The sequence below is a fragment of the Lutra lutra genome, chromosome 14 (genome assembly GCF_902655055.1).
Source record: "Lutra lutra chromosome 14, mLutLut1.2, whole genome shotgun sequence".
NCBI classification, from domain to species: domain Eukaryota; kingdom Metazoa; phylum Chordata; class Mammalia; order Carnivora; family Mustelidae; genus Lutra; species Lutra lutra.
Genome location: NC_062291.1, coordinates 47,882,964 through 47,910,766, shown reverse-complemented (window position 1 = coordinate 47,910,766; position 27,803 = coordinate 47,882,964). Strand labels below are relative to the sequence as shown.

General features: G+C 45.4%; 1 protein-coding gene across 3 annotated transcripts in view; it reads right to left on the bottom strand.

Moving 5' to 3' along the window:
• WDFY4 (WDFY family member 4) overlaps positions 1–22,655 on the bottom strand; it is a 279,441-nt gene extending 256,786 nt beyond the window's left edge. For 2 of the 3 annotated variants that reach the window (XM_047702650.1, XM_047702652.1), the window contains exons 1-2: positions 22,505–22,655; positions 2,835–3,085 (exon numbers count right to left, since the gene is read on the bottom strand). In XM_047702650.1, coding sequence (XP_047558606.1) covers positions 2,835–3,068 — 234 coding nt within the window. In that variant the 5' untranslated portion in view covers positions 3,069–3,085; positions 22,505–22,655. Of the gene's footprint in view, positions 1–2,834; positions 3,086–21,966; positions 22,140–22,504 lie in introns of those variants that run through there. The other variant, XM_047702651.1, reaches the window with a different exon arrangement.
• Positions 22,656–27,803: the final 5,148 nt, after the last annotated feature.

The following is a 27,803-nucleotide window of genomic DNA, read 5'->3' as shown; positions in this document are numbered from 1 at the left end:
CTTTAGAGCCCTCAGTTGTCTCAGAGCCCAGTAGGGGCATGGCTGCCAGGATAACCAGTGCATGACTAAGGCTTCGGCGTAACTTTTTATTTTGATTTTTTTAAAGATTTTATTTATTTATTTATTTGAGAGAGAGAGAGCAAGAGCATGCACAAGTGTGAGGGGCAAAGAGAAAAGGAGAGAGATCCTCAAGCATACTCCATGCTGAATGTAGAGCCAGACAGGGGCCTCAATCTCATGACCCCGAGAGATCATGACCTGAGCCAAACCCAAGAGTCAGACCCTTAACCAACTGAGCCACCCAGGCACCTTTTTGGCATGACTTTTTAAATCCTTGTATTTCCAAGGGGGTTCTTTATAGATGATCTTGAAGAACATTGTTCTGTGGTTATAAAATTCAGAACAGGGTAGTTTCAAGCTTGACTTCTTATGCAAGGACCTGTATTCCAGTGAGCATTCTCAGTCTTCATCTACACTTCAGCTTTTATCTACGCTATACTCAAAAAATAATAATAACAATAACCCTCTAACCTTCTCCATGTTCCCCTTCCATTATACCAACCCTTAATTAAGAAGCCTAAGTGCTGTCACTCTGGTGGGGTTTTCTTAGTTAGAACTTAACAGAAACAACAACAGGTTTGTAGACATGTAGGACTTAATAAAAAAAAATAGAGATTTTAAGCAATGATAAAAAGCCTGGAATATTCTACTCCTGCAGGGTTCATCAGAGGTGAGCTCCAGGGACCCAAAACATATAGATTGTGTCAGCAGTTTGGACACTACTGGAAATGGGATCTCAAACTACACACACACAGTTAGTATCCTGGTGGCTGGTGGAAAGGTAATGAGAACTACGTCTGCTCTCCATGTGCTGTGAACTTTATAATCATTATCTCCTCTCACCCTCACAGACTCCCAGCAATCTGTTACTGATGCCACTTTACAGACAAGGAGACTGAGGTTCATTAATATTTAATAATTTGTTCAAGGATGCACAGCTAATTAGCAATAGAGCCAGGACTTGACACCAGCTCTATTTGACACGAAAACCCATGTGTTCAACAATAGGGTCATTATGCCTCTAGTGACAAGAGCAGAGCTTGGGAAACATGGGCCACTACCAAAGTTCAGTAATAAAAACTGCTTGTGCGTGTGAGGTCACAAGCTCAAATCCCTTCAGGTCAGGCAACAGAGATGAGTAATGTGGGTTGGGTGAAAGATATTAGGGAATGGTGGACTGGGGCAAGCTGAGAAACAGAGACCATCTTCGGTCTAAAAGGGGTGCCCCTAACCATCTCCATCCAATTGTCAGTATTACATCTACCAAAATTTTCAAGAGAAACTGGAAATCTGATTTTCATGTGAAAACTTTCCATTTTGAAAAAAAATGGCCACAAAGTCCTTTGTTAACCCCTTCAAGCAAACAAGACACATTTTGGGTGCTACTTAGTATCCTCTACTCTGGACTAAACTCTCCATGGTGTAAAACCTCTGTCCGTCTTCTCAACTATCATAGCCCAGCTCAGGGTATAAGAGTTTATGTGTGCAACACATGAATGAATTCTTAAATCAACAGTCTAGACAGAGGTGAAGAAGGACCAAGCTCTGTCTCATCATGAATGAGAGCCCTTTCAACAGAGCCATGGCTGCCCAGATTGGTGGCAAAGAGACCATGCAATGGCCGAGCCCACACACATAGAGGGCAGCAAATTTTGGTGGAGAACAGGAGGTTGCTCACATTTTTCCTTCCAAAAGGCAAAGGTGACCTGAGAACTGGAGGAGACTAAACCACCCTCCAGAAGCTAGGGTTGTTGGGGCAAGGAGGGCTAGGAATGAGAAACCTTAGCTCTCTCTTAACGTAGTTTTACTTTTCCTGTACATTCTTTATGTGCCAGTTATCCAATCTGAGAAATGGAATGGATGGGGTATACAAGTCCAAAAGATGGAGGAAAATAATGAATTCATGGGCAGTAAGTTACTTGGCAAAATTCTTTACAGAAGGACATGCCTAAGTACTCAATGCATCCTAGAAATATGATCCCAAGAAGATTCCAATTCATCTTTAGAAATCCTTAAATATTTCTGGTTAATAAGTTAGATGAAACAAATCGACAAGGGAGTTTCCCAATGAAAATCTGGCAAGGTCTCCATCTGTCTTAGCCTAGTTTCAAATGTGAAAAGTATCTCATATTCTCTGTGCTTTGAATGTAGCTCTATATTTTTTAAATAATAACCCAAAATCAATAGTCAAGCAAAAACTAAGCCCTCATAAAAAGATGTGTCTCCAACTCTGCCACTAAACTTCAATATATTCAACTATAAAGCAGACCTCATTGGCAGGACCTTTGTTCTGAGACAACAAAAGGAATCCTTTGTCCCCAAACCATCACCAGCTGCCGCTGGCCAGAATGGCAGCTCTGTGGACAGGCTGCACTTCTCTCCCATGCCAGTGGCTGGGTTCTCCCTGTCCTCATTGCTGGTGTTTGAGGTCACCTGCCATCCTGGCGACCCAGAACACACCTTTCTTCCCTAGCTCCAGAGGGGCTGGTCTTTCTCTGGCTCCACATTAGGATGGTGGTTGAACAATATAATTTTTTTTTTAACTAAAGAGACAATATTACTCAAGAGCCAACTGTCCTTTCCAACTCTTCCTCATCCTGGAGATGAGCCTTGCTTGCCATCTTTATTAAATAGCACAACATTCCCCTCTAAGAAACCCAACAGGGACCACTTGTGATGATATTAAAACCACCAACTCCAGCTTCCAATCATCCCAGAAGTGTCCCCAGAGCACTGTATCATCTACTTACAGTTTCAAAAATAAGAATACCGACCTTCAGGAACAGCGGAAGGAGATCCAACAGGCTCTGCTGATGTTCAGCCGGGCTCCCATGAGCCAACTTCTGGTATTCTAGAAATTTCCTTTCTAGCATCTCCCAGAGAGCAGTGGGACCAGGAGATTGCCCTCCATGTGGGAAGTCAGGCTGAGCAACATCAGGCTGGCCTTCATTTTTAGAACCTGGATACTCAGCTCCGTCTTCAGCCCTTGAAACTTCTTCTGCCTCCATGCCTTTGCAAAGCAGATCTGAATTCGGAACAAAAAACAAAAATGTCAAGTCCTGTCACAGCACTTCCTAATGAAGCTGCGTGTGGGACAAGGTACTGTACTCACTCAGTTCAGTTCCTATTGAAGATGGTTCCGCTAAGAATCTGAAACTGAACTGACGAAAATAGGAAGACTTTTTTTTTAAAGAGATTCTGACTTAGATGTGACTTACAGTGGCAATCTGACATGTGCCTGGCACTGTGCTGGGCTCTTTACACAGACTCAGGAGACAAGTGGGTATTTTTATTTTCACTATATAAAAAAGGAAAGTGGCTGGGCCGAAGGCATATCAGCAGCTAGACATCCAGTTGAAGGGCAAACCTTTAACACCAAAGCTTGTTTTTTGTTGTTGTTTGGTTTTGTTTTGTTTATTACCTGCTGCTGTTCCTCCTCTAAAAGGCCGAGTAAGTAGAAGGGATATGTGCAACTGTCACCAACATTTGTACAGGCCTGTAATTTTATATCTTCAGTGGTAACTTCCTTCTACCGCATGAGTCTGAAAGGATATAGGTTCTTTACTCTCAGCATTATTTGGTTCACATTCCATATTGTTAGAGAACTTTGTCCTCAAAAGGACTCTTCAATTACCCCCCCACCCCATGCTAACTTAAAAGAGTTCCTTTTTTAACACACACAGGGATGATATGCACAAGCCGCAGATCTTGGGTCAGTAGGCATGCGGACAAGAATTTATGTGGTAAAAATAGCCAAAGACCAATTTGCCAAAAGGGTGACCTCAAGAAGATGCCTTTATTTGTGTCCTTGACTCTTCAACTGCCCTTGTCTTTAGTTGAGTCATGACTGAGTCACAGCACAACAAAGATTTGTTCGTTGCATGTCAGGAGTATTGGAAACTCCACATGGTGCCCAGAACATTCAGGCTTCCTGCAAAAAGTCCTTCCTGACCACAGTGTCACCCTGTAGGAGTCCTTTCTGGAATCTGGCCAGTGACCAACAACCACCAATCATGGGGTAGGAACCAGAGGGATGGGCACAAAAAGATGGATCCACCAGTGTTCTGCTCTGGGCTACAGCAGCTCGGGGTGTATGTCATGCTTTATCTTTTAGCCCAGCACACACCCCCTGCAGGCTAGAATGGGAGTGGATGAAAGGTCATAGGGCCAGATGCACCACCCCTCTTTGAAACATTCTCACCCTTTACGTACACAACTCCATGAGTCCCTAGCACTTCTTCCAACACACATGCTTATTACCTCAAACTTCATTTTCTTATTACAAAAGCCATGTAAGTTCAGTGTCAAAACAGGAAAGGAACCAAGTATCAGGAAGACAATCAAGTAGTAAAGAAAAAAACAAACCAGCCTGGAAAATTCCCTGAGCAGACATAACCAGTTTAGTCATACCAGCAAAGCTTAATTTAACTTATTTTGCAAAACTAACTTGACCTCAGTTGTGTCTTGCTTACATATCTGGAAATTAGAAGCAAAACTTAAACTGTTTTCCAAGATTGATAGGAGGCAACCACTGACCAACTGCCAGTCGTTGAAGAAAATTCTAACATTATAGCCTCTCGCTGTGAAGAATAAAATCACCACTTTCTCACTATATAAGCTGCTTTATAACAATATACCCCTGAGCCTCATTCCATGTCGTGGGTTGAGTGTTCCCACTTCACAAACTGTCTTTTTTGGTGTGTACACGATCAATTTTCACTAATTACTATTTCAGTGATGTATTGGTTTTATTTTGGCTGTTTCTGAGCCTTTGACACTATTTGCCTGTACCCAGAAAAAGGACTGTTGGTATTCTAGCTTTTATCTATGTACATGTTGTTTAATTAAAAAAAAAATCCTCCTCATATTGTTGAAGCAAACTTTGTATTTATACTTTTGCTTTTGATTGGCTGGGGCTTGGTGGGAGTTCGGTTTCCTTTGTTGGGTTGACCCTCAGGAGCAGGTGGTGGGATGCCTCACATCCTGGCAGTCTTCCCTGACATGGACCAGGCTCCTGTCTGGCTTTGTTGGTTTATTTACTTATTCCTTGGCCCTCCATTCCCCACTTGCATTTCCTTCTTCGCCACCCTGCCCTGCCAGCTCCACCTGCTTCACAACATGGGTTCTTATAAAACACGGCACAGGTTGACATGATTTCTGAAGACAGGCATTATGAGTTCCCCGAATGACCTTCTGCATCTTTTCTGCAGCTCACTTTTTCATCAGCATATGCCTTCAGACCGACCCTTGTGGGGCTCTGTGCTTGTCAACTTCAGTCCTTCTAACTGCTGCCCCATGTTACAAAGTGGGTATCACATGCCTATTTGACTTGTTCCCTCCGCAGCCATGGCCACATTGTCCGCGACTTCCTATGCTGCGTTCAATTTTGTTCTGGACATTCCATGCAGGTCCCTTCATGGGGCTGCATGTGACTGGCTCTGGGTATGGACTTGGGAGCAGGAGTGCTGAGTCAAGGTTATATGCCTGCTTACATCAACAAAGTACCACCAACTAAGATGTTTCCAGAAAGCTGGCACCAGACCACACTTTGCCCACAGGCTCCTCTACCACCTCACCAATTACCCAGCTCTCTAATGCCTGCCGATCTGATTGAAGTAAAGTGATCCCTCATTGTCATTTTAATTTGCATTTCTCTAATGAGCCTGAGCATCACAGATGCCTCTTAGCTATTGGCACTTCTTTTTCTGGGAACTGACTATTCATAACCTTAGCTGATTTTTCCTCGCCTGTCTTTTGCTTATTGCTTTGAGGAAGTATGTTCTAGAAACTTGTCCCTCGTTGGTTTTAAAAATCAAAAATACCTTCTCTCAACACATTTTCTAACAAATTAGTTCATAACATTTTTTTGTCACAAAAACAGATCATGAATATTTTCCATGTTGTAGATCCTCTACATCTTCATTTTGAATGACTGATGGTGACCATAGGGCCATGTTGATCATCATTCATTTAATTAATCTCCTACACGTAGGCACTTAAGTAGTTTCAAATTACTCACTACTATAAATAATACTTCAATGATAGGCCTTATGTCTAAGTCTTTGCATATATCCATGATTAAATAATAGATTGTAATACATTCTTAAATCCCTACAAGGGAAATAGCTGAATCTTGACACATATTTCCAAACTGCTTCTCCTTAAACACTGCATCAATGCATAGTACTCTGACCAAGAATGCACAAGAGTTCACACTTTCTTACTTATTGTTTTTTAATTCTTGCTCACTTGGTAGGTTAAAAAGCAATGGCATCTCTGTTGGCATCCCACCATGTATCTTGCTATACCATGTTTCTGTCTGTCTGCTGCTCAGTCTCCTTCAGGGATCCCTGCAGTGGTTTTCTGGAGTCAGATGGCAAGTGTTCTCATTTCATGAGCTCCCTGTAGGAGATCTCCTACTCCCCTGAGAGCTACATATCCACTGAATGTTAGCTCTGTGAAGGAAGGCACTGCATCTGTGTCAGTGGTTGGCACTACACAGACATTCAACAAAATGTTACTGTATAAATGGATGAATGAATGAATGAACTCATACACTGATGGCACCCAAACCTCTCTCTGCAGTCCAGACTCCTCCTCTAAACATGTTCTCTTTCCTCACTTCAAGATCTCTACTTGGATTTCCCCTAGACTCTGACAATCCCTATATCCCAATCAAACCACCATCTCCATCACCAACAGAACCAGTCCCGAGTCCAGCACACACAACCCAATCCGCAGAATGACTATTAAAGCCAAGCCAAGTGTTGCCTCCAGCACATAAAAGTCATTTTGTAACCACCCCTACAGGTACAACTAAGAGTTCCATTCAATAACACCCCTCTGGGGGCTTGCCACCATGCCACATTTTAAGATCAAGCCGGTAAGACCATAAGGTGAAAATGTGGTCCTGGGGAAAGTGGCTGGATATTCAGTGGAGATATCAGAAACCACTTCAGATTTCCTCTGAAATTAAGAAGCTGTATTTACTGAAGTGAAACATTTGAATCACATTCTCTTGAAGAGAGATGTTTTCAAAACAAGAATTTCTAACAAATGGGGATCCATGAAATCCCAGGGAGAAGTTGTCTGACTCAATTGTCAGACTGTGCCCATCCCCCACCCTGGTTCTGCCCATCACCCTAGACCTACTTTATTTGTAAGAGGAAGGTAAGAGGGAGCAACTAACCTCTCAGGGCTATGTGACAAATGGCAAGAAGAAATCATTCTAATCCACTTCATTATCAAAAATGCCTTCTTACCTCTGCGAGATGGTGCTAACACTTTCGTATTCTGGGAAAAATGGAGTAAGTCGGGAGTAGGGTCACTGGGATAGGGCTGGGTTTGGGGTGAGGCAAGTTAAGACACTCACCTCAGGCACAAGACGTAAGGGGACCCCCAAAAAAAAAATCTCAGTAGCCAAGATAAATAATGTTTTAATGCAGTGTCCATGAAAATCAAAATTAATGCCAAAAAATCCATGATGAGCGATCATCAAAGTTTCAAAAAGAGACAGAGTCTCACCCAAAAGATGCCTGACCCAGCCCACTGGCCTCCCCTGATGAGAATGGGGAATGAGGGCATTTTGTCACAAAAATCAACAAGTTGGGGCACCTGGGTGGCTCAGTGGGTTAAGCCTCTGCCTTTGGCTTGGATCATGATCCCGGGGTCCTGGGATTGAGCCCCGCATCGGGCTCTCTGCTTGGCAGGGAGCCTGCTTCTCCTTCTCTCTCTGCCTGCTGCTTTGTCTACTTGTGATCTCTCTCTCTCTCAATAAATAAAAAAATAAATAATAAATAAAAAAATAAAATAAATAAATAAAAATAAATAAAAAAATAAAATAAATAAATAAAAAAATAAACTCTTTAAAAAAAAATCAACAGGTTGACCAAACACCACTGCAAGGCCCAAACTTCCATAGACTCGACCCTAATACACACACCATAGCAGTCACGAGCAAAGACTCCAGAACGAGGCTTCTCCAGCTGGAATCAACGGGCTTAGAACAAGTAGATGAAACATCTCGTGCCTGTGTCCTCATTTATAAAATGAGATTATAACAGGACCCCTCACAGGGGTCTGGGATTAAGCCAGTGTTTGGCACATGTCACCATTAAGACGGAGGGGATGGATGATCATTTGGCACCTCTCTAAATGCCTGCGCACTTCACGTCATCTTCCTACCCTCCAGCAATGTCAAAGGGATCAGCCTCCGTCTGCAGCTGGTACTGAGGCTCAGAGCAGGGAAGTGACCAACCCAGGGTCCCACTGTCAGTCAGCAGACAAGGCAGAGTCCATCCTGGGTCTGCAGACAGCAAAGCACACCGGAGGCTAAGCTCAAACAAGGGCTGGTGTGGGACCCTAGGTAGATGGTAGGGCTTGGATTCCTGCTTGGCGGGTAGCCTGGGTTGAGGGAAGGCATGCCTCCCTACAAACATTTCTTGGAGAGGTAGAGGTTTGCTAGGCGGAGCAGGGCTGAGGTACGGTTGGGGTGAAAGGGAAAGACGGCTTTGGCAGACCCAGAGGACTGGAAGCTGTGGGGGGTGTCCCAGGGGTCTCCAGGCCCCCTCTCTGCCAGTGAGCTGTCTCCCAGTCAGGCTCAGGACATGTCACACACAGCACAGTTTAGTCATGGCTCCTCACACAGCCAACCAGGCAGGCCAGAGGCCTTGCTTTCCTGCAGCCTGCATGAGGTAGCAAGAGAGAGGCATGGGGCAGGAAGCTGCCCATTCCTGTTGCCTTCAAATGGAGGGAAGCCTTGGGCTAGGACAGGAATCACAGGGCAGGGGTTCAGTCCCAGCTGGGCTGCTGCGATGCCTTCACCAAGTTATTCCCCCTCTCCGACGCTAGCTTTCTCCTCATTGAAATGGTCTTGGTGATCTCAGTTCTCCTCTCTGGCCTTTATGCACTGACCACAGAAGAGATGTGGGACATGAGTCCATGTGGACGCACTGGAGAGGTGCCTGAGTGGGCTGAGAGCCTGGGGCTGTGCATGGTGGGCCGGTGCAGAGGAGGAGTTCCCTGTCCGTGCCTGTGTGCAGGGAACCAGAGGCGGATCTACAGTGACAGCACAGGAGGGGGTTCCCAGGGAGTGCCCATCCGTGCTCCCACCCCACCTACCCTGTATAAATCCATAGCATCATTAGAACTCTGCTTTGGGATGTATCAGAAGCACAGGGCCCAGGGCATCCGGCTCGCAGCTGCGCGCTGAAGAGTCAGCTGGGTTGCTGATGTTTGGGCAGCTAAACCAACATTGACCGTTTCCTCCCTGACTTTCTGTGGAGTGATTTGCCAACAGGTGAAACCTCAGGATATAAGATAGGATTTAGCAGCCCTCGGAGCTAAGGCGCCGGGAAGCCATTCGAGGGAAAACGGAGCAGGAAGGTGCATGGAGCTGCTCTCTAACAGGTAGGTCACAGGGAAGACTCATTGTCTTCCATGGAGAAGCCCAGACTTGGTGACAAAGAGCTGTGATGGTGCCATTCAAGGTGGAATTCCTCCCCATTTCTCCTCAGCCTATGTGACTCTTCCTGCCTCCGCGCTGTGCACTCTGGGTAGAGGCAAACCTGTTTCCCTTCTACATCACAGGCAATGGCCCCCCAGGCCCTGGAGCTGGGGGCACCTCTAAATCAGACGATACAGAGCAGAACAGCAGCTTTCCACGCATGGCTATACGTGATCTGTTTTTCTTTCCACTCGAAAGTCAGTTCCTCGCCACACGTCAGCAGATCCATACTCTCTTGCTCCTGTGTCAGCAAGGACCTGGCCTTAACCTAGAGCCCTCAGAAAGAAAAAAACAAAGGCATTCTTGTTCCAAACACATAGGCAAGGTGGGGCGAGGCCTCACTTCCTCTTCCCTGCCATTTCCTGCTAACAGGAGAGCTTACAAGTTAAAAGTAAATTGAAAAGAAGAAGCTGTTGTAGAAGTTCTAGTAATATAGAAGCTCTGCTCCCTCCACAGCCTAGCGTAGCTAACCAGAAGAACTGAGCCAGACAGTTGGATTGCAGAGGAAGACCGCACTGACATACCAGGATACACCTGTTAGAATGTCTTTAAAAAAACAAGCAAACACAGATTGTTAATTGTTGGCAAGGATGCATCCTGGCTGATGGGAATACAAGTGGTCCAGCCACTTTGGAAAGCATCTTGGCAGTTTTTTTTAGAAAGTTGAACATATACTCACCCAGCAGTTAGGCTCCTGGGTGTTTACCCTAGGAAAATAAAAACTTACCTTCATACAAAACCTACCCCTGAATGTCTGTAACAGGTGTATTCATAGCCGCCCAGACCTGGAAACAACCGAAATGGTCCTGAGCGGGTGAAAGAACAAACTCAGGTATGTCCGGACAATGGGATGTTTCTCCCCAGTAAAAAGGAACACACTACAGACCCACACCGCAACCTGATGGACCTCAAAGTCTTATAGCAAGTGACAGAAGCCAGTCTCAAAAGGCTACATACTGTGTTAACCCATTTCCGTGACACTCTGGAACAGAAACTACATCAGGGGCATGAGCACCTGTGTGGTGTGACGTGGACAGGAGACAGCGATGTTACAGTCCCTTTGCTTCTTCCAACGCAGGCCCCCAAAACAGAGACCTCTGAACATGGAATGCATGACCTCGTTCCCTGCCTGCCCTGCCCAGGGGCCACAGAGCTGAGGCACTCAGGATGGCCACAACCGCAACCCACCCTAGCTTCTCCACGGTCTCCCAGAGAGCCCTGTCCATACACACTCCCTCCAGCTCCCACTTCCCTCTCCTCATACCACCACATCTCACACCTCATCTGGATGCCAGGGCGAGTACCAGCTGTCCATGATGGAGCAAGATGAGAAGGGACAGAGCTTGGTCACTACGGCTGCAGGGTCTCCTCAGGGGCTCCTCAGGGCATGAGACTTCCCACGGGGTCTGCCTCGAGCTCCTGAGAGCCAGTGTTCCCGAGAGAGCTCTGATATCCCTCTGAGCTCAGCAGCACAGCAGAACCCTCTGTGGGACAGCCCTTCCCGAGGCCCTCAGTGTTTGCTGAGCAGACACCATGTGGCAGCTGCAACATTGGGCTGTACCTTCTTAGGGGCAGGGAGGAGCCAGATCTGTGGTGGTGGGTAAGAGAAGCACCCCCCACCTCTCTGCAGCTGACAACTGACCAAAAGAGGACAAGACATGCAACTGTGGACAATGGGTCCCCAAGAGAAAGAGGTCATGGGTAGCATGTAGAAAGGGATGTTCCTCCTGCCTCTCCCCATCCTGCTGTGGCTGCTACTCCAAAGGGCTTCACGAACGTCACGGCCCCCTCTGCACAGGTCAGGGCCAGCCAAAGAGCTGGAACAGGGCGGTGAACAGGAAACAAGGTCAGTGCAAGCAGGCAGGCTCTCTGGAGAGGAGAAGGGAGCCCAGGAAATCATGGTGCAGCTAAGTCAAGAAGGACCAGGAGAGTAGGCTGGCATGGACATGGTGTTCTAGATAATGAGAAGATCTTGAAGGTGTGGGAGAAGAGATAAAACAGATTCTAGAAATAAATAGATTCTATATAAACAAATTCTAGAAAAGGTATTCCTGGCTGGCACTAAGCCAGGCCTGGAGCCGGGAGAAACGGGAAGCAAGAAGAGCCAGGGCCTCAAGTACACCCCAGGTATAGGCAAGGAACACTCTGGCCACGAGGGTCATGGAAACACAGAGGCAAAGGGACATCTAAGAGAAGCTGACGGCATTAAGAATGGCTCAGTGCATCTAGAAATAGAGCAATCTGCACCAGCCCAGGCCACACACCAGAACCCCCCAGTGGGGCCTTGCTCCTTGAAGAGGACCACTCCATTGGTCTGGGTGGGGCCCTGGCAAGCGTGTTTTCTACAAGGTCTCAGGTGTTTTCGATGCATCCCCAGCAGAGGCAAGCGGCCTGGGAAGAAGTCGAAAGGCCCTGGAGGAGTGCCTCGCTTAAGAATCCCTGAGCAAGGGGGTGCCTGGGTGGCTCAGGGGGTTAAAGCCTCTGCCTTGGGCTCAGGTCACGATCTCAGGGTCCTGGGATCGAGCCCCACATCAGGCTCTCTGTTCCACAGAGAGCCTGCTTCCTCCTCTCTCTCTCTCTGCCTGCCTCTCTGCCTACTTGTGATCTCTGTCAAATAAATAAATAAAATCTTTAAAAAAAAAAAAAAAGAATCCCTGAGCAAGGTGATCCCAGAGCTGTGAGTGGAGGCCAGATGAGCTCCTGGGCCGACTGTGAGCTGGCAGGGGCCAAGGGTGCCAGGCCCACCAGCAGGCCAGCTCAGGATGCGTGGGAATGGGACCTCTGAGTCTGCCTCTGTGGCAGCCTTAATTCCCTAATAAGACACCATCACCACCCTGAGCTTGGAGTTTTGGGCTGGACCTGACTCACTGCATCCCCACCCAGCTCCAGGGGCAGACCCAGAGCAGCCTCAGACAGATCTGATTCAAATCCTAGCTCTACCTCTCCCTAGCCTTCTGGCTTTGTGACTTACAGTCTCTGAGCCTCCATGCATACACCTGTAAAATGGGAGGAATATCTTCTCACCAGACTGTGGAAAGAATTAAGCATATGAATATATGTGAGAGGCCATCCAGCACAGGCTAGATGTCTGCAGAATGCCCACACCTCTTGCCTTGTGGCTCACAGCACCCCGACCCTGACTCCACACATGTCCCACCCTAACCCACTCCCTTTGTGTGTGTTGTTGCCTCCGGGCTCCTGAAATCTGCCTGCCCTTCCTGGAGGAGCCTAAGGCCAGATAGCTCTGTGTGTGTGTGCTCTGGAGCCTTGGTCACTTTTTAGGGTCTAGCCCCAAAGCCAAGGCAAGCTGGACCCCACCCTAGACCTGGCTTCTCTTCTGTATCAGCCCACCCCTGGCCTGTCTGCCGACAGTGTCCTATCTCAGATTTTCTCACAACAAGGCACTGGTTTGAAAGGAGAGCAGGATACTTGGTGGATTAAATCGAGGCTTCAGAAGTATGTCCTGGGATTCGCAGAGACAAAGCTAGAAGTGGTGAGCTGGCCATCTTAAAGATAAAAAGTGGGAAACAGGAGCAGGAGTGCATTCCCCAACAGCCAGCTCCAGGGCGAGTACAAGAGCATGGGTAGTGGCAAGCGTCCCTGCAGACAGTGGCTGATGGGACAGTAGAACAAGTAGTGTTAGAGGTTCCCTGAGAGCCTTGACACTCAGTTCCAGCGCAAGGACCAGCAGCCGCCTGGGTGCTGCCCCAAGTCCTCTTCAGTTAGCAAGTGTCCGCACCTCCTCCATCAGCCGAGGGCAGAGAGCTCCCACTGGCAAAGAACAGCAGAGCCCACCCACAAGCCTACATCCTGTCTCAAATGACTGGGTTATTTCCAGAAGTTGAGGAACACCCCCATGAAGACTAAGATGGGGACTCTGATTGACAGGAACTGGGCGGTTTGCACCTGCCCCGACCATTGTAACTTCCTTTTTCTGATTCCAGGCCAAGCACTCTCATTTAGCACACACCTCTGTGGTTTGTGCAACAGTAACAGAATGTAGGAACTCGCCAGGTCCTGCAGGAGGGTCCCTGGTTTTGTATTTCGGTATGTGCACTGACTTCCACATTGCCCGAAATAGCCAGGGAGCAGTTCCCCTGGCCAGACCCTCCAAGCTTAGCTGCAACCAAGCTGTCACCGTCTGCACAAAGACATGGGCTAGAGACAGCAAAAGGAACAAGAGACCCAGCCCCCGTCATCGGGGAGCCGCTCTGCTGCTAGTCTGTGGCTTGCTCTCCAACCTAAGAAGGGCAGGTCAAGTGTACATGGCCATCCCTGGATGAGCATCTGCTGGCAGAGCTGTCCGTGATCTCTAATCTTAGAAAAATTGTAAGGTAGATATCATTATCCCCGTGACATAGAGGCAGAAAGCAAGCCACAGAGAAACTGACATGCAGAGAAAACTGGGAACTTGTCTGAACTCAAACTGCTAATAAGCATCAGAATCAAAGACAAACCCGGACTTTTCTGACTTTGAAGCCCTTCACCCTCCTCCACCAGTCCAGGCTGGCCCGACACAGTCAGCAACAGCGGGGAGAATATATGTAGCTGGAAGCTCTTACTGACAACAGCCCCGAAGGGGTCCCCCAGCTGGATCTGCGAAGATGCTGCTGGTCCCTGGCCGGAGGTCTGTGCCCAGTCTTCTGTGTGGCCTGGCCAGGACAGGGTGATCTCACCATCCCCAGAGGCAAGAGCTGACCTCTGGGAACCACAGAGGCTGACAGTTCACGAGCCTGGGCACAAGGTGGCCACCCACTGACCGGCCCTCTGGGGCTGCCACCTGCAGCCCACCCAGCATCAACACTCAGCCTCCAGAACGAGCTGCCGGAACTGGGGCTCCTTACGGCTTTCTCTGTGTGGCTGGTTGTCGGATTAGTAAACAGGGAAGGAGCGAACCGCCCTTGGGCCACACCCTGGCCTTGAAAGCTGACACTCAGGGGTGCAACAGGCGTGGGCTCCCCCGGGCCTGCCTCCCCGCCAAGGGCAGGCAACCCATCTCATCCATTTGGGTACTTTTTTGAGGTTCCTTGCCTCCTTCTGATCCTCCTCAGTGCCATTCTCGCATTTCCTGTGCATGTAGAACTAGGTTTGGGTAAGAAAATATTTCTGACACAACCAGAAACTCACTAGGCTGTAGGATGCTCATTCTGGTAAAACACTTATCCAGGGGTGAGAAGAGAAATGTGAATCCTCTGAACATGAAGCTGATTTGAAAAGTAAAACTTCATTGGCAGACACCCTTCTGGAGCCTTATTCCGGGTGCTTCGTGTTACAGGTGGGGAAGTGAGTCGCCTGCACCCCTGAGTGTCCGCTTTCTCCCACTCTGTTCATCTGTCTCCCACTCACCCCACAGCGGCAGACCGGGGAGCACAGCTCCATCACGGCACTCCCTTGCTCCAGTCTTCAATGGTCCCTGTGTTCTCAAGGAGCACTCCCAAGCTCTTGGCCCTCAGTGACATGGCCCAACCTCCTACCTTGCTTCACTTCTCGCTGCACCTCCAATGTAGTCTGGACAAATGAACTGTCCACTCATAATCTGATCCTTCACCTTTACTCAGGATTCTCTCCTTGGGATGCCCCTCCTTCAGCTCCACATAACCCTTCCAAACACATCTCCTGGCTGCCTCCGTGGCCAGGCATCCCCGATGCCACAACTGAGAAATAACCCTCTTCTCTCCAACTTCCAAACTCCTCCCACCACTGAGCCACCTTATGATTAGAAAGTAGTCACTACCAGCCCATAATGAAGAGGGAGAGCGAGGCTCTTGCTCACAGAGTCCAAGAACGAATCTTGCGGATGAAGGAGAGTGAGCAAAGTGATAGAATTGTTTTGAGCAAGGAAAGAGCAAAAGATCTCAGGAGTGAGAGGGTCGCAAACAAGCAAGTTGCCACTGAGGGCTTTTGTGGTTGGTCTTTTATTGAAAAGTGACCAAGGAACTTAAATCTTGTTAAAGTCTCTACCACTGATAGGACCATTGAGTAAGGACTGCGGTAACATCTTTAATGGCTTACTTCTTCTTTACTGCTTGGTCATTCTTTGTGGTCACAATGTGACCCACCTACCACTGACTCCCAGGGCAGGGTGGTCTGGTTTGTTCTCTTAACTCTGGTTGTGTTAGGCTTCAGCATTTCTGGGATTTGGGGTGAGCTTGATCATGTGGTCCCCTACATGAGCCTAGTCACTAGCCCCCTACCTATCCCTTCCTCCCTAGCTCCCCTTCCCCCCCTTACTCAATGACAGCACTTGCCAGTCTCCAATCCTACACGCACACTACAGATCTCACTTAGTAATTACACTAGGTGCTCAGGATTATGATCACCTCCAGGTCCAGGTGAAAGGGGGAGCCTGGTAGCCAAAGCCACTTGTGCCGGGACACTATGTGTGGAGTCAAGCAGAATAAAAGTGAGCACTTCAGGGGCGCCTGGGTGGCTCAGTGGGTTAAGCCACTGCCTTTGGCTCAGGTCATGATCCCAGGTCCTGGGTTCGAGCCCCACATCGGGCTTTCTGCTCAGCAGGGAGCCTGCTTCCTCCTCTCTCTCTGCCTGCCTCTCTGCTTACTTGTCATTTCTCTCTGTCAAATAAATAAATAAAATCTTTAAAAAAAAAAAGTGAGCACTTCATAATTCCCAAATTTATCAATACCTTCTGCCTGTAACAACTGGGGTGCCCATCACTTTCTTCCCTGTGTGATCATTAGTCATGAATACACTTTATCTTCCTCTTCCCTGTATTTCCTCCACTCCAGGTTTCTATCAATTATAAAATGACACAATTATTTAATTACATGGGGGGAGGGGATCCTCACATTAAAGACACATGTCAAAATTGAGACTATCCAGACACCTTAAATTGTGCCGGGGGAAGAAGTATTTCCTGGAACCAAGGTGATGTTTTCGAGGGGAGAGTCTGCGAGAGATCCCGTCTGCAAGGGGAAGCAGTGGAATCACTGGGGGGGGACTTGCCCCCCATTAATTTACATAATTAAATGTTTTCTGGAGGCAGGTATGTGAAAAGGAAAACTAAAAGTTACCAGGCTCTGTGTACTGATTGCAAAGTATTGCCCTGCTTTGTTTGGTTGGTTTTCTTCCCCTTTTTGGTTATATGGACTTCTGCCCATCCCCACTGGATTCCCCTGGTTCTTTACTCACCCTTCGTTCCCTACAAGGATGACGGCAGTCCCTCCTTCCCACCGCACTCCCACACCCACCCCTGCAGCTGTTGCACATACGCTGGATGCAGGGACGCAGGTGAGAGCCTCACACACTCACGCACCGGTGGAGGAGGTGGACAACGCCACCCAACCCAGTAAAGGGGTGGTCTGCATGCTCTGGCAGAAACACAGAAGGAGGGATCATTGGGCCCTGCCTTTAGTACGTCCATCTCCCAGCCTGCTGCCCCTCGCGCCTCCATCTGGTCCACACCCAAAGAGTGGGAGGAGGAAGCCCATGGGTTCACTGCAGCACGCTTCCACCTTACTAACTCTTGATATGTTCTGCCCAACCTCCCTAACGGTTTCTTCACGTATGCATCTTTATCTCTTTGTATCCTTTAAAAAGCCATATCCAAGTGCTACTTGGGTGATACTATTATTACTATTGTTATTGTTATTATTATCATGTTAAAAACACAAAGATCAACAGATAAGTCCCTTTTCTTCTGCATGTTACTTTTCATGTTGAAGCATATTTGACTTATAACTGATGTATAAACCGTTTCATTGTATCAATCGCCTATCATCATATCATAAACATAGTCTATGTTGCCTTTTCCCTTAAGTTATCAGGTTTAATGACTAAGAAGCGTGCTCTTGCTCTATTGCCTGTAATTCACTCTCTCGCTCCCTAATCACGGGGTGCTTGGGGTGTCCCGGTTGCTATTATGGGCGATGCTGGGATAAAAAGGATCCCCACGCAATCTTTTTGTTTCCTGTGAATCATCGGGGAAGATGAATTTTCAAAAATAGGATTAACTATTTGCTAAAGGGAAAGAGCAGTTTCCAAACTTCTGCCAAACCTTGACTATTTCTCTCCAGAAGTGTTTCCTCAACTCATGGTGGTGGTAGCAGCTAATTCAAACGGCACAGGCTTTAAGTTCAAATCCCAGCTGAGTCATTTACTGTCTGAGGATGAAGGACCTTACTTCTCTGAGCCTCCATTTCCTCATCTCTAAAATGGGAGTAATGAAACTGAGCTCATTGTGGGGATTAAAAAAGATGGCAAATACCAGGACCCTGCCCAGTGTCCGGTTTATTTTAAGTACTAAATCCTTTCCTCTTACCCTTCATACTTTCTTTCTCCCTGGAATTATTTGGGACAAGTGGCTTTTCACCTCCCTGGTTTCCCATCCTTCTTGAACTATATTTCCCACAAAAGCCTCTGGCCATGGAACATGAAATACCTCTGAACGGTACTGCCCAGAAGAAATACCAAGCCAGCCACGAATTCAGACCACGCGCATAACTTAAAATTGTTCTGGTAGCCACATTTAAAAAGTAGAAGTAAAGAGCTGGAATTAATTAAGCCATTTACTCAAATATATTTTTATTTAACCCAGTATCTCCAAAATATTATCATTTCAATATGCAATCAATATTTTTAAGTATCAATTAGATATTTCACTTCACATTTCTTTTTCTTGTTGTTTGAAACATCTTCGATATCTGATGTGCATTTTACACTACAGCACATCTCAGTTTAGGCTGGCCATATTTCAGGTGTTGTTAGAGGCTTCTGTGTTAGATAGCACAGGTGCAGACTTGGAGACCTAAGCTTCCTACAGGTGTGCAAATGCTTCGGGCCATCGGCCAAAGGCTTAAGAGTGTTGCCTGGAAAATCATTTCAGGTGCAAAATGCACATGTATTTTGATAGTTTGCATAACAAATGGAAATAGATGCATATCCTCACTTGGAAATAAATAAATAAATGTAAATAAATAAATTTTAAAAAGCTCTATAGTGTGACTCAAGAACTCTAAGGAGCTCACCTTTTTTCTCTCCCTCCTGCACAGGATATCCGCCCCTTGCCCCCCAGACGACCAAGCTGGCTTGCTTTCCTACTGTGAAGGTCACATGGGGACAGGGGGTGCCGAGACTTCATTTCTACACTTGGTGTCTAATATACATCTCTACCTTTGTCTGTTCAAACCTTTATCCTGGAATAACCATCACTTTGCAGATATGTTCTTTCTGCCCATGACCTAGCTCAAAATAGGACGATTCCATTCTCCCTGTTGCTCTGGAGTCATCAACTTCCCTCTCCCACACACTACACTTAAAACATCATCAAATCTCATACTCAGAAAGTATCTAGAATCTCAGCACTCTGATCACTTCTCATTATCTCTACTATCACTTTGGGAAGAGCCAACAATACATCTAGCCTGAATTAGTACAACATCCTTTTAACTGATAGTCTTGCTTCTTCCTTTGCTACCCATAGAACAGCTTAAATGATTCTTCTTTAAAATGCAAGCATGCATCAGCGAGTGCAAAACACATATTTTTAGTGACAATTAAAATGATATAAAAATACACACCACTAAAAAAAAAAAATACACACCACTTAGGAATAACTCTAAACAAAATATGCACTATTTTATAAGGAAAATTATAAAACTTATTTAAATATTTAAAAGAACATCTAAATAAATGATACTAACCATGTTCATGAATTGGAGAAGTCATTTTCATAAAGATGGTATAGCTCTCCAAATTGCATTTTCAGTCAAACTTAAACATAGCTTTTTTGTAGAGTCTGATAAACTGTTTCTAAAATTCATATGAAGGAAGAACATACCAAGAATGACAAGACAGAATGAAAGAAGAAGAAAAAAAAAATAGATTCTTTTCAGATATCAAAATCTGTTATAAGCCTAGAATTAATCATATCATATAGTACTGTCAAAGAGATAAACAGACAGACAGTACTGAGAGCCCAGAAACAGAACTTCATATACATGACAAGGTGATTCACAACAGAGTGGGTGTAGATAAGTGGCTGAAGAATGGCCTTTTTATTTTTTAATTTTTTTTAAATTTTTATTTTTGAGAGAGCGAGAGAGTGACCACAAGCAGAGAGAGAGGGGCAGAGGGAGAAGCAGACTCCCCATCGAGCAGGGAACACGATGCGGGACTCAATCCCAGGACCCTGGGATCATGACCTGAGCCTAAGGCAGACGCTCAACCAACTGAGCCACCCAGGTGCCTAAGAATGGCCTTTTTAAGTAATACAGCTAACACTTTTGGTTATCCATATGGGAAAAACAAAATAAAATAAAACGTTACCCTTTATCTCACATCATACAGAAAAATCATTTTTAGATGAGGGATTTCTACATGTAAAAGGCAAAATTATAAAAGAAAATAATAATGTAAGAGAATAATTTTATGACTTCATAGTGGAGAAGAATTTCTTAGATAATACACGTATATCATAAAAGAACATATGGATAAATGAAGCTCATTTGAGATTAAGAAATCTGATCGTTAGCAGAAATTGCCAAGAATGTAATGAGACAAGGCACAAACAAGAGTAAAATATAATATATATATCTGACAAAGGATTAATATCCAAATATGTATTAAATTATAGAAAATCAGTTGGGTAAGAAGACAGATGATGCCAACAAGAAACGGACAAAAGATTTGAACAGGAAAAGGGATCCACAATGGCCAATAAGCATATAAAGAGATGCCCAACCTTAGTAATTCAGGAAATGCAAATTAAAAGCCTAGGTAGATTTTCATTTTCACTAGATCGGCAAAAATTAAAACTTCAGCATATCAAATGTTGGTGAAGATATAGAGCCACAGAAACTTTTACGGATTGCTGATGGGTGGGTAAAATGGTGCAGCTGGTTCAGAAAAGCAATCTGGTATCATCCAGTGAGGGTGAAGATTGTAAACCTACCAGTTCCACTTTCGGGGCTTATACCTTACGGAATTCTTGCGCACTTACCCTGGGATATATGTGCAAGGGGCGTCCTAGCAATACCTAACAAGTGCTAGAGCTCCTAACAGCTTATAATAGAAAAACAAGAACAAAAACCTAAAAAAATCCCGGTGTCCACCAGAATTAACTTGGGGACATATACTGAGGTATATGTATATATCACAGAGTATTATACAGCAAGCAATAAGCATGAATGAATCAGAAGCACATGCAACAGTACAAAGGCATTCCGGAACCATACTGTGGAGCAAATGAAGCACGTCTTAAAAGACTTAAAAAATTCCTACTTACAAAGTCCAAAAAACATGCAAAACTAAGTAACAAGTATTTAGCAATTCAAACATATGAGGTAAAATTAGAAAGAAAAGCAAGGGACCAATAATCCCCAAATTCTGGACAACCATGTTCTCTGACAGGAGAGGGAGAGGCGAAGCCTATGAAGGACCTCAAAGACGCCGATGATTAAAAAAAAAACAAAAACATGGGCGCCTGGGTGGCTCAGTGGGTTAAAGCCTCTGCCTTCAGCTCAGGTCATGATCTCAGGGTCCTGGGATCGAGCCCTGCATCAGGTTCTCTGCTCAGCGGGGAGCCTGCTTCCCCCCTCTCTCTCTCTGCCTGCCTCTCTGCCTACTTGTGATCTCTGTCAAATAAATAAAATTAAATTAAAATTAAAAAATAAACAAAAACAAAAACACTTAGGTGATATTTCTTATACCCTATACACTGTTTCTAAATTTTCTTTTCTACCTACTCACCATTTAGAAGCACCCTGTCTGGGGAGAACAGCCCAGATCCTCACACTGAACAGGAAGGCCCTCCCTCACCTGACCCCGTGGCATCCCTCTCTGGCCAGGTCACTGGCCTGCCCTCACCACTCTCTACTCCACTGTTCTCCCCCCAGGCCCCCACCAGGCCTCCTGCAAGGCACCTTGACATTCTCTATTCCCCTGCCCCAGAATGCTTCTCAAAAATCACAGGGCTCAGACCCTCCCTTCCTTCATGGCTCCACCCAGAAGGTACACAGGTTTCCAGCCTCCGGACCCCCCACTCCCAACCCCCTGCTCCCCATCCCAATGCAGCCCACGGCACCAAGCACCACTGGCCCCATCTGCTGCCCCAGATGCCTTTAACAGTGCTGGGAGGAAATGGCTTTCGATAAATATTTCTCAAATAATTAAATGGAAAATTTTGCAGGATATCATGTCAACATCAAAATACCCCTGAAAAGAGTAATACATAAAATCCCGAGTTGCTGGATTAGCTCCTTGTCACTTGAGAGAAGCGGGGACAAAGGATGAGTTCAGTGTTCTATAAGGTACGATTTCAGGAGAGAAAAGCAAATTCTCTGTGAGACAGGCGGGTCCTGCTTATTCAGAAAATATTGGCATTTCTAAGGTTTGTTGTGATGATTCACATGAAGAAAGGGAGGCCTAAAGAGGCCCTTACTTACCAGACCCCCAGGAATGACCACCAGACCAGGACAAAGCTAGCTCTCTTGGTCCCTGGGAAGCGGCCCTCACAGCTCAGCACCCTTCAGAGGCCTGTGGGGTTCTGGGCAGAGGAGCCTTACAGTCAGCCTCCTCTCTTCAACCCTGGGATTTAGCACAGACAGGCCCACGTCCAGCCTCTCCCACATGTAGCATGTCACCTTCCTTAGCAGAACCTTGAGAAAGGACTTGACCTGAGGTAGGAGGATGTGAAGGGAGCTGGAGCCCAGCCCAGCTCGGCAAACTCCAACAGTGACAGACACCCCAGCAGACCCATGCTTTCGAGTGGCCCCTGCCACCTGTACCACCCACCCAGCACACGCTTTCTGCTCATCAGCCCACCTCCTGTCCTACATCCACAAGCCCAGACCAGGCACTGGTGGCCGCATGGACTCCCATGCCAGCTCTCCAGGAGGCAGCCAGTAGGCCCCTCCCTGACAGACAGGACCTCCATGCCCACCTCAGGCCCAGCATGGCCTGGCCACGAACAAGATGACCTACCCAGAGGTGTGGTGGTCAGGGCCTGCCGACATCAGGTGACATGGGTGCCCCCAGATTCAGCCCAAGCCCCTCAGGCCTGGGGGAAGAGGATCTGGCCAGCATTGTTAGTCTTCAACAATGTTTCAATATGAATCACTTGAGCTGGTTTCTGCTCATTTCCTGGAGAAAGCAGAAGTGGAGAGTCAGCAGATGACCCAGACAGTAACACAACTGCCTGAGCTCTGGTGGATGACTCGGGCCCTGTGGGACGGCCCCTTAGGGCAGGGTGCTCAGTGGTCAAGCAGTGCTGTCTTGAGTCAAAGACAAAGGAAAAGCTAGTGAAGAGTGGACACAGAATTTAGCCCTGTGCTGTCCGGCTGGACTTCCCCCTTGAACCTCTGGTAAAATACGGACAATAGTGGTGCTTGGGTGAGTTTAGTCAGAGATGTGTCTAACGGGCCTCCATGACATTGCATGGGGTCATCTGCCTCTTCTCACTTGGGTCCAGAGAGAGCTCTCCACTTGGAGTCCTTTCTCCTCCATCCTCAGACCTAAGTTGTACTACGAACCAACGGAGTCCTCCAAGGCTAGATGGCCAGCTGTGGGTAACACTGAAGTCATGATGAAGGAAGACTTTAAATAATAGGATGAACTTCTTTGAAACTCAGCAACATGGTGCTCTTTCCCTCGGGTTTATTAGCTTGAGTCATTTCCTATCAGCCCTCCACAACACTGTCCATGTAACATCAGCCAGCATGTCCACCCAAGCACACAACCTCTCCATGCCCCATAAGCAGAAGCGGTGGGTAGCATGAATGTCTGACTGGTACAAGCTAGCACATCGCCCATTCCTAGCTCATAACCAACTGGCCATTCATAAGCAACTATAAGTGAGGGGCACATCCTTTATTACAGGAGGCAGCAAGGCTCTGATATTAGTTCAAAAATGAAAACACAGTTATAACAAAACTCAACTCTTGCCAGGGCAAATTTGCCAGGAGACAGCAGCCAAAATGGGAGACCCTGTCCAACAGAAGACGAAGGCAACATGCCCCCACTGATCCCAGGCCCAGTCACCAGCATCCTTACGTAAGCTTTCATTTCTCATCCACTGTCCATGGGTACAAAGGAAGCCACACTGGAAGCTGGAAACCCAGAAGCACAGGAGGGGTATCTGGGGTCACCCAGAGACAGGCCACAGTGCCTACACCAGCACCAGAATCATCTTGTCAGGCCAAAACGGACTCCAATATTTTTTAAAGCAACTAATTAACATACTCCTTACACTATATCCAAGGCCCATAATGCTATATACTGTGTACCACTGTGGGAAGAGAAATGTTAATTTTCTTGGTGGCTGGGACAAGACTCTTTCCCAGAGAGAGACCTACTTTTGTCGACTGAAGAGAATATGTTAGAGGCTTAGCTCCTGGTTTGAAAATATTGATTGAAATTTCCACTACTGTATTAACACAGTCAACATCTTTACATTGTTTCTTATTTGTGGGGAGAAATGACTATGATGTCTTAGGGACAAATCAAGTAATATTTGCCAGTGGGTTTTTAAACACTAGAAAGAGCTGTACAAATATGAGTTATTATTGAGACACTTGGTCATGCTCAGACACTGAAGCAGTCAGGAACTATGAACTGCTCATGTACGTGTATATTTTTATTGAGGGGAAATGTGAGACTCTCTGATTTTTTCTAAAATGTTCAAAAATAGCTATTATACTTCTGCTTCCATTTATAACAATGTAACTGTTACAGAACATACCCTCCCACTGAAAGTAACTCTAAATATGTAAGACAACAGTTTCCCTGCACTGAAGAGCAGGCAGCAGAACACTATAGTCCTTAAGATAAGAATAACACAATAGGCGAGGCCCACAGTTGTCCTGACTTCTTCCTATGGCTACTTCCTGGCAAGGTGCAGGTGAGCAGAGGCCCAGGGGCAATAATCTTGAAATAAAAATGCAGAAGACAGAAGGGCAGAGTCCTGAGAGGAGTGTGTTTTGTGGGAACTCATCATGTGTGTCCTCGGCCATGGGTCACCTGTGCATGCATAAGGGTAAGACTCCAAAAGACCTAGATAACCTGCTCCAAGGCTGAGAACCGAACAGAAGTAGCAGAGATTGGGCAGTGTTACGAAGGTTTGAGTTACATCCCATTCAGATTGGAAAGACCTCTTTGAGTATATGGAGAATTCATCTTACACTCCAGAAAGGCCACACAGAGGAGAAAGAACCAGACACTAAAGTAGAAGCCACAAACTAGGAACAAGTTCAAAAATGGAAATAGAGGGCACCTGGGTGGCTCAGTGAGTTAAAGCCTCTGCCTTCAGCTCAGGTCATGATCTCAGGGTCCTGGGATAGAGCCCCGCATTGGGCTCTCTGCTCAGTGGAGCACCTGCTTCCCTTCTTCTCTCTCTGCCTGCCTCTCTGCCTACTTGTGATCTCTGTCTGTCAAATAAATAAATAAAAATCTTTAAAACAAATTTTTTTTAATGGAAATAGATAAGTCCTAACAAATAATAAAAGCAAACTCGGCAGAACCAAAAGGAGATTCCAGTAGTCAAACTGCCAACCAGAACAAAACTCATCATCCTTTAATGGAAGAAAACATAATGCAGCATCCCTTCAATGTAACATTATACTCTGCAGCATATGACTGAAATTAGTAGAAATCTGGGGAAATAGAACAATGTGACCTATAACAAGAAAAATAACTGTCAATAGAAATAGACCCCAAGATGAACCTAAAGTTAGAAGTATCACCAAAGGACTTTAAAGCAGCTATTAGAAAGATATTCAGGGACTTAAAAGGAAAAGATAGTCATAATAACTGCAAGGTAGGAAATTTCAGCAAATAAATGGAAAATATAAAGAGACTGGAATATAGAATATCCGGTGGGGAAAAGACAGTCTCTTCCACAAATGGTGCTAGGAAAACTGGTCAGCTACATGCAAAGAATCAAACTGGACTACTTCTTACACCACACACAAAAATAAATTCAAAGTGGATGAAAGACCTAAATGTGAGACATAAAACCATAAAAATCCTTGAAGAGAGCACAAGCAGTAGGTCTCCGAGACCAGCCATACCAATATTTTTCTAGATATGTCTCTTGAGGCAAAGGAAATAAAAATAAAAAGAAACTATTGGATTGCATAAAAATAAGAAGCTTCTACACGGCAAAGGAAAACAATCAACAATACTAAGAAGCAACCTACTGAGTGTAAGGAGATACTTACAATGACATATCCAATAAAGGCTTACTACACAAAATCCATAACAAGCTTACACAAATCAACACCCCCCCAAAAAAATAATCCAGTTAAAAAATAGAAGAAATGGGGTGCCTGGGTGGCTCAGTGGGTTAAGGCCTCTGCTTTCAGCTCGGGTCGTGATCCCAGGGTCCTGGGATCGAGCCCCACATTGGGCTCTCTGCTCAGTGGGGAGCCTGCTTCCTCTTCTCTCTCTGCCTGCCTCTCTGCCTGCTTGTGATCTCTGTCTGTCAAATAAATAAATAAAATATTTTTTAAAAAAATAGAAGAAATGAACAGACATTTCTCCAAAGAAGACATCCAGATAGCCAACAGACACATGAAAAGATGCTCAACATCGTCCCTCATAAGGGAAATGCAAATCAGAACTACAATGAGATGCCACTCACACCTGTCAAAATAGCTAAAATAAAAAACACAAGAAACAATAAGTGTTGGCAAGGATGCAGAAAAAAGGAGTCCTCTGGCACTACTGGTGGGAATGCAAACTGGTACAGCCACTGTAGAAAACAACATGGAGATTCCTCAAGAAGTTAAAAACAGAACTACCCTGGATCCAGTAATCACGCTACTGAGTTTTTACCCCCAAATACAAAAACACTAATCAAAGAGATACATGCACCCCTATTTTTATAGCAGCATTATTTATAATAGCCAACTTATGGAAGTAGCCCAAGTGTTCATTGGTAGATGAACAGATAAACAAGATGTGGTATAAGGAGGCAATAGAATATTATTTGGCCATAACAAAGAATGAAATCTTGCCATTTGCAATGACATGGATGGCGCTGGAGGGTATAATGCTAAGTCAGTCAGAGAAAGACAAATACCATATGATTTCACTCATATGTGAAATTGAAGAAAGAAAACAAACAAGCAAAGGGAAAAAAGAGAGGAGAGAAGCAAACCAAGAAACAGACTCTTAACTATAGAGAACAAACTGATGGTTACCAGAGGAGTGAGGGTGGGGGATGGGTTGAATTGGTGGTGGAGATTAAGGAGTACACTTGTTGTGTTGAGCACTGGGAGATGTATGGAAGTGTTGAATCACTATATTGTACACCTGAAATAAACATAACACTGTTATGTGTTAAATAGTAAAACAAGAGAAGGACAAAACAATGTAAATTTTAGAACCAGAAAGTATATTTAATATGAAAATTTTACTGATGGCCAATGGCAGAGTGGTGACTGCAAAAGGAAAAAAAATAATGAACTTAAAGACCACTAAATAGAAATTATTCAATCTGAAAGACAGAGAAGAAAAGATTGAAGAAAAATAAACATGCATTCAGTTGCATTTGGGACAATACCAAATGGCATAATAAATGTGTAACTGAAGCCCCAGAGGGAAAGAAGAAAAAGAAGAGAGTAGAGAAAAATATCAGAAGAAATAATGTTTGAAATTTGCAAAGTTTGTTGAAAAGTAGCAAATTGTGGATGCAATAAGCTTAGTAAGTCCCAAGCAAAACAGGAAGAAACCTACACTTACAGACATCAGAGTCAAACTCCTAACAGTGAAAAACAAAATGTTATCTTAAAAACAGAGAAAACCAGTATTACAAACAGGGGAACAAAAACACAACCTCAGACAGATGTTTTGTCAGGAAACAAATGGAAGTCATAAGACAATGGAAAAATATCTCTAGCATGTTAAAAGAAAAAACCAGAAATTGGTAACACATAACTTTTTAGTCAATGAAATCCTTGAAAAAATGGGAATGAAATTAAGTTATTTGCAGATTAATGACAGCTGAAATCATTCATATCCAGAAGAACTGTACTACAAGAAATTCTAAGAAGGGGTGCCTGGGTGGCTCAGTAGGTTAAGCATTTGCCTTCTACTCTGGGCATGATCCCAGGGTCCTGGAATCAAGTCACAAGTCGGGCTCCCTACTCCGCAGGGAATCTGCTTTTCCCTCTCCCTCTGCCACTTCCCTTGCCTGTGCTTGTTTTCTCTCTCTCTCTCTCTGTCAAACAAATAAATAAAATATTGAAGGAAGGAAGGAAGGAAGGAAGGAAATCTAAATGAA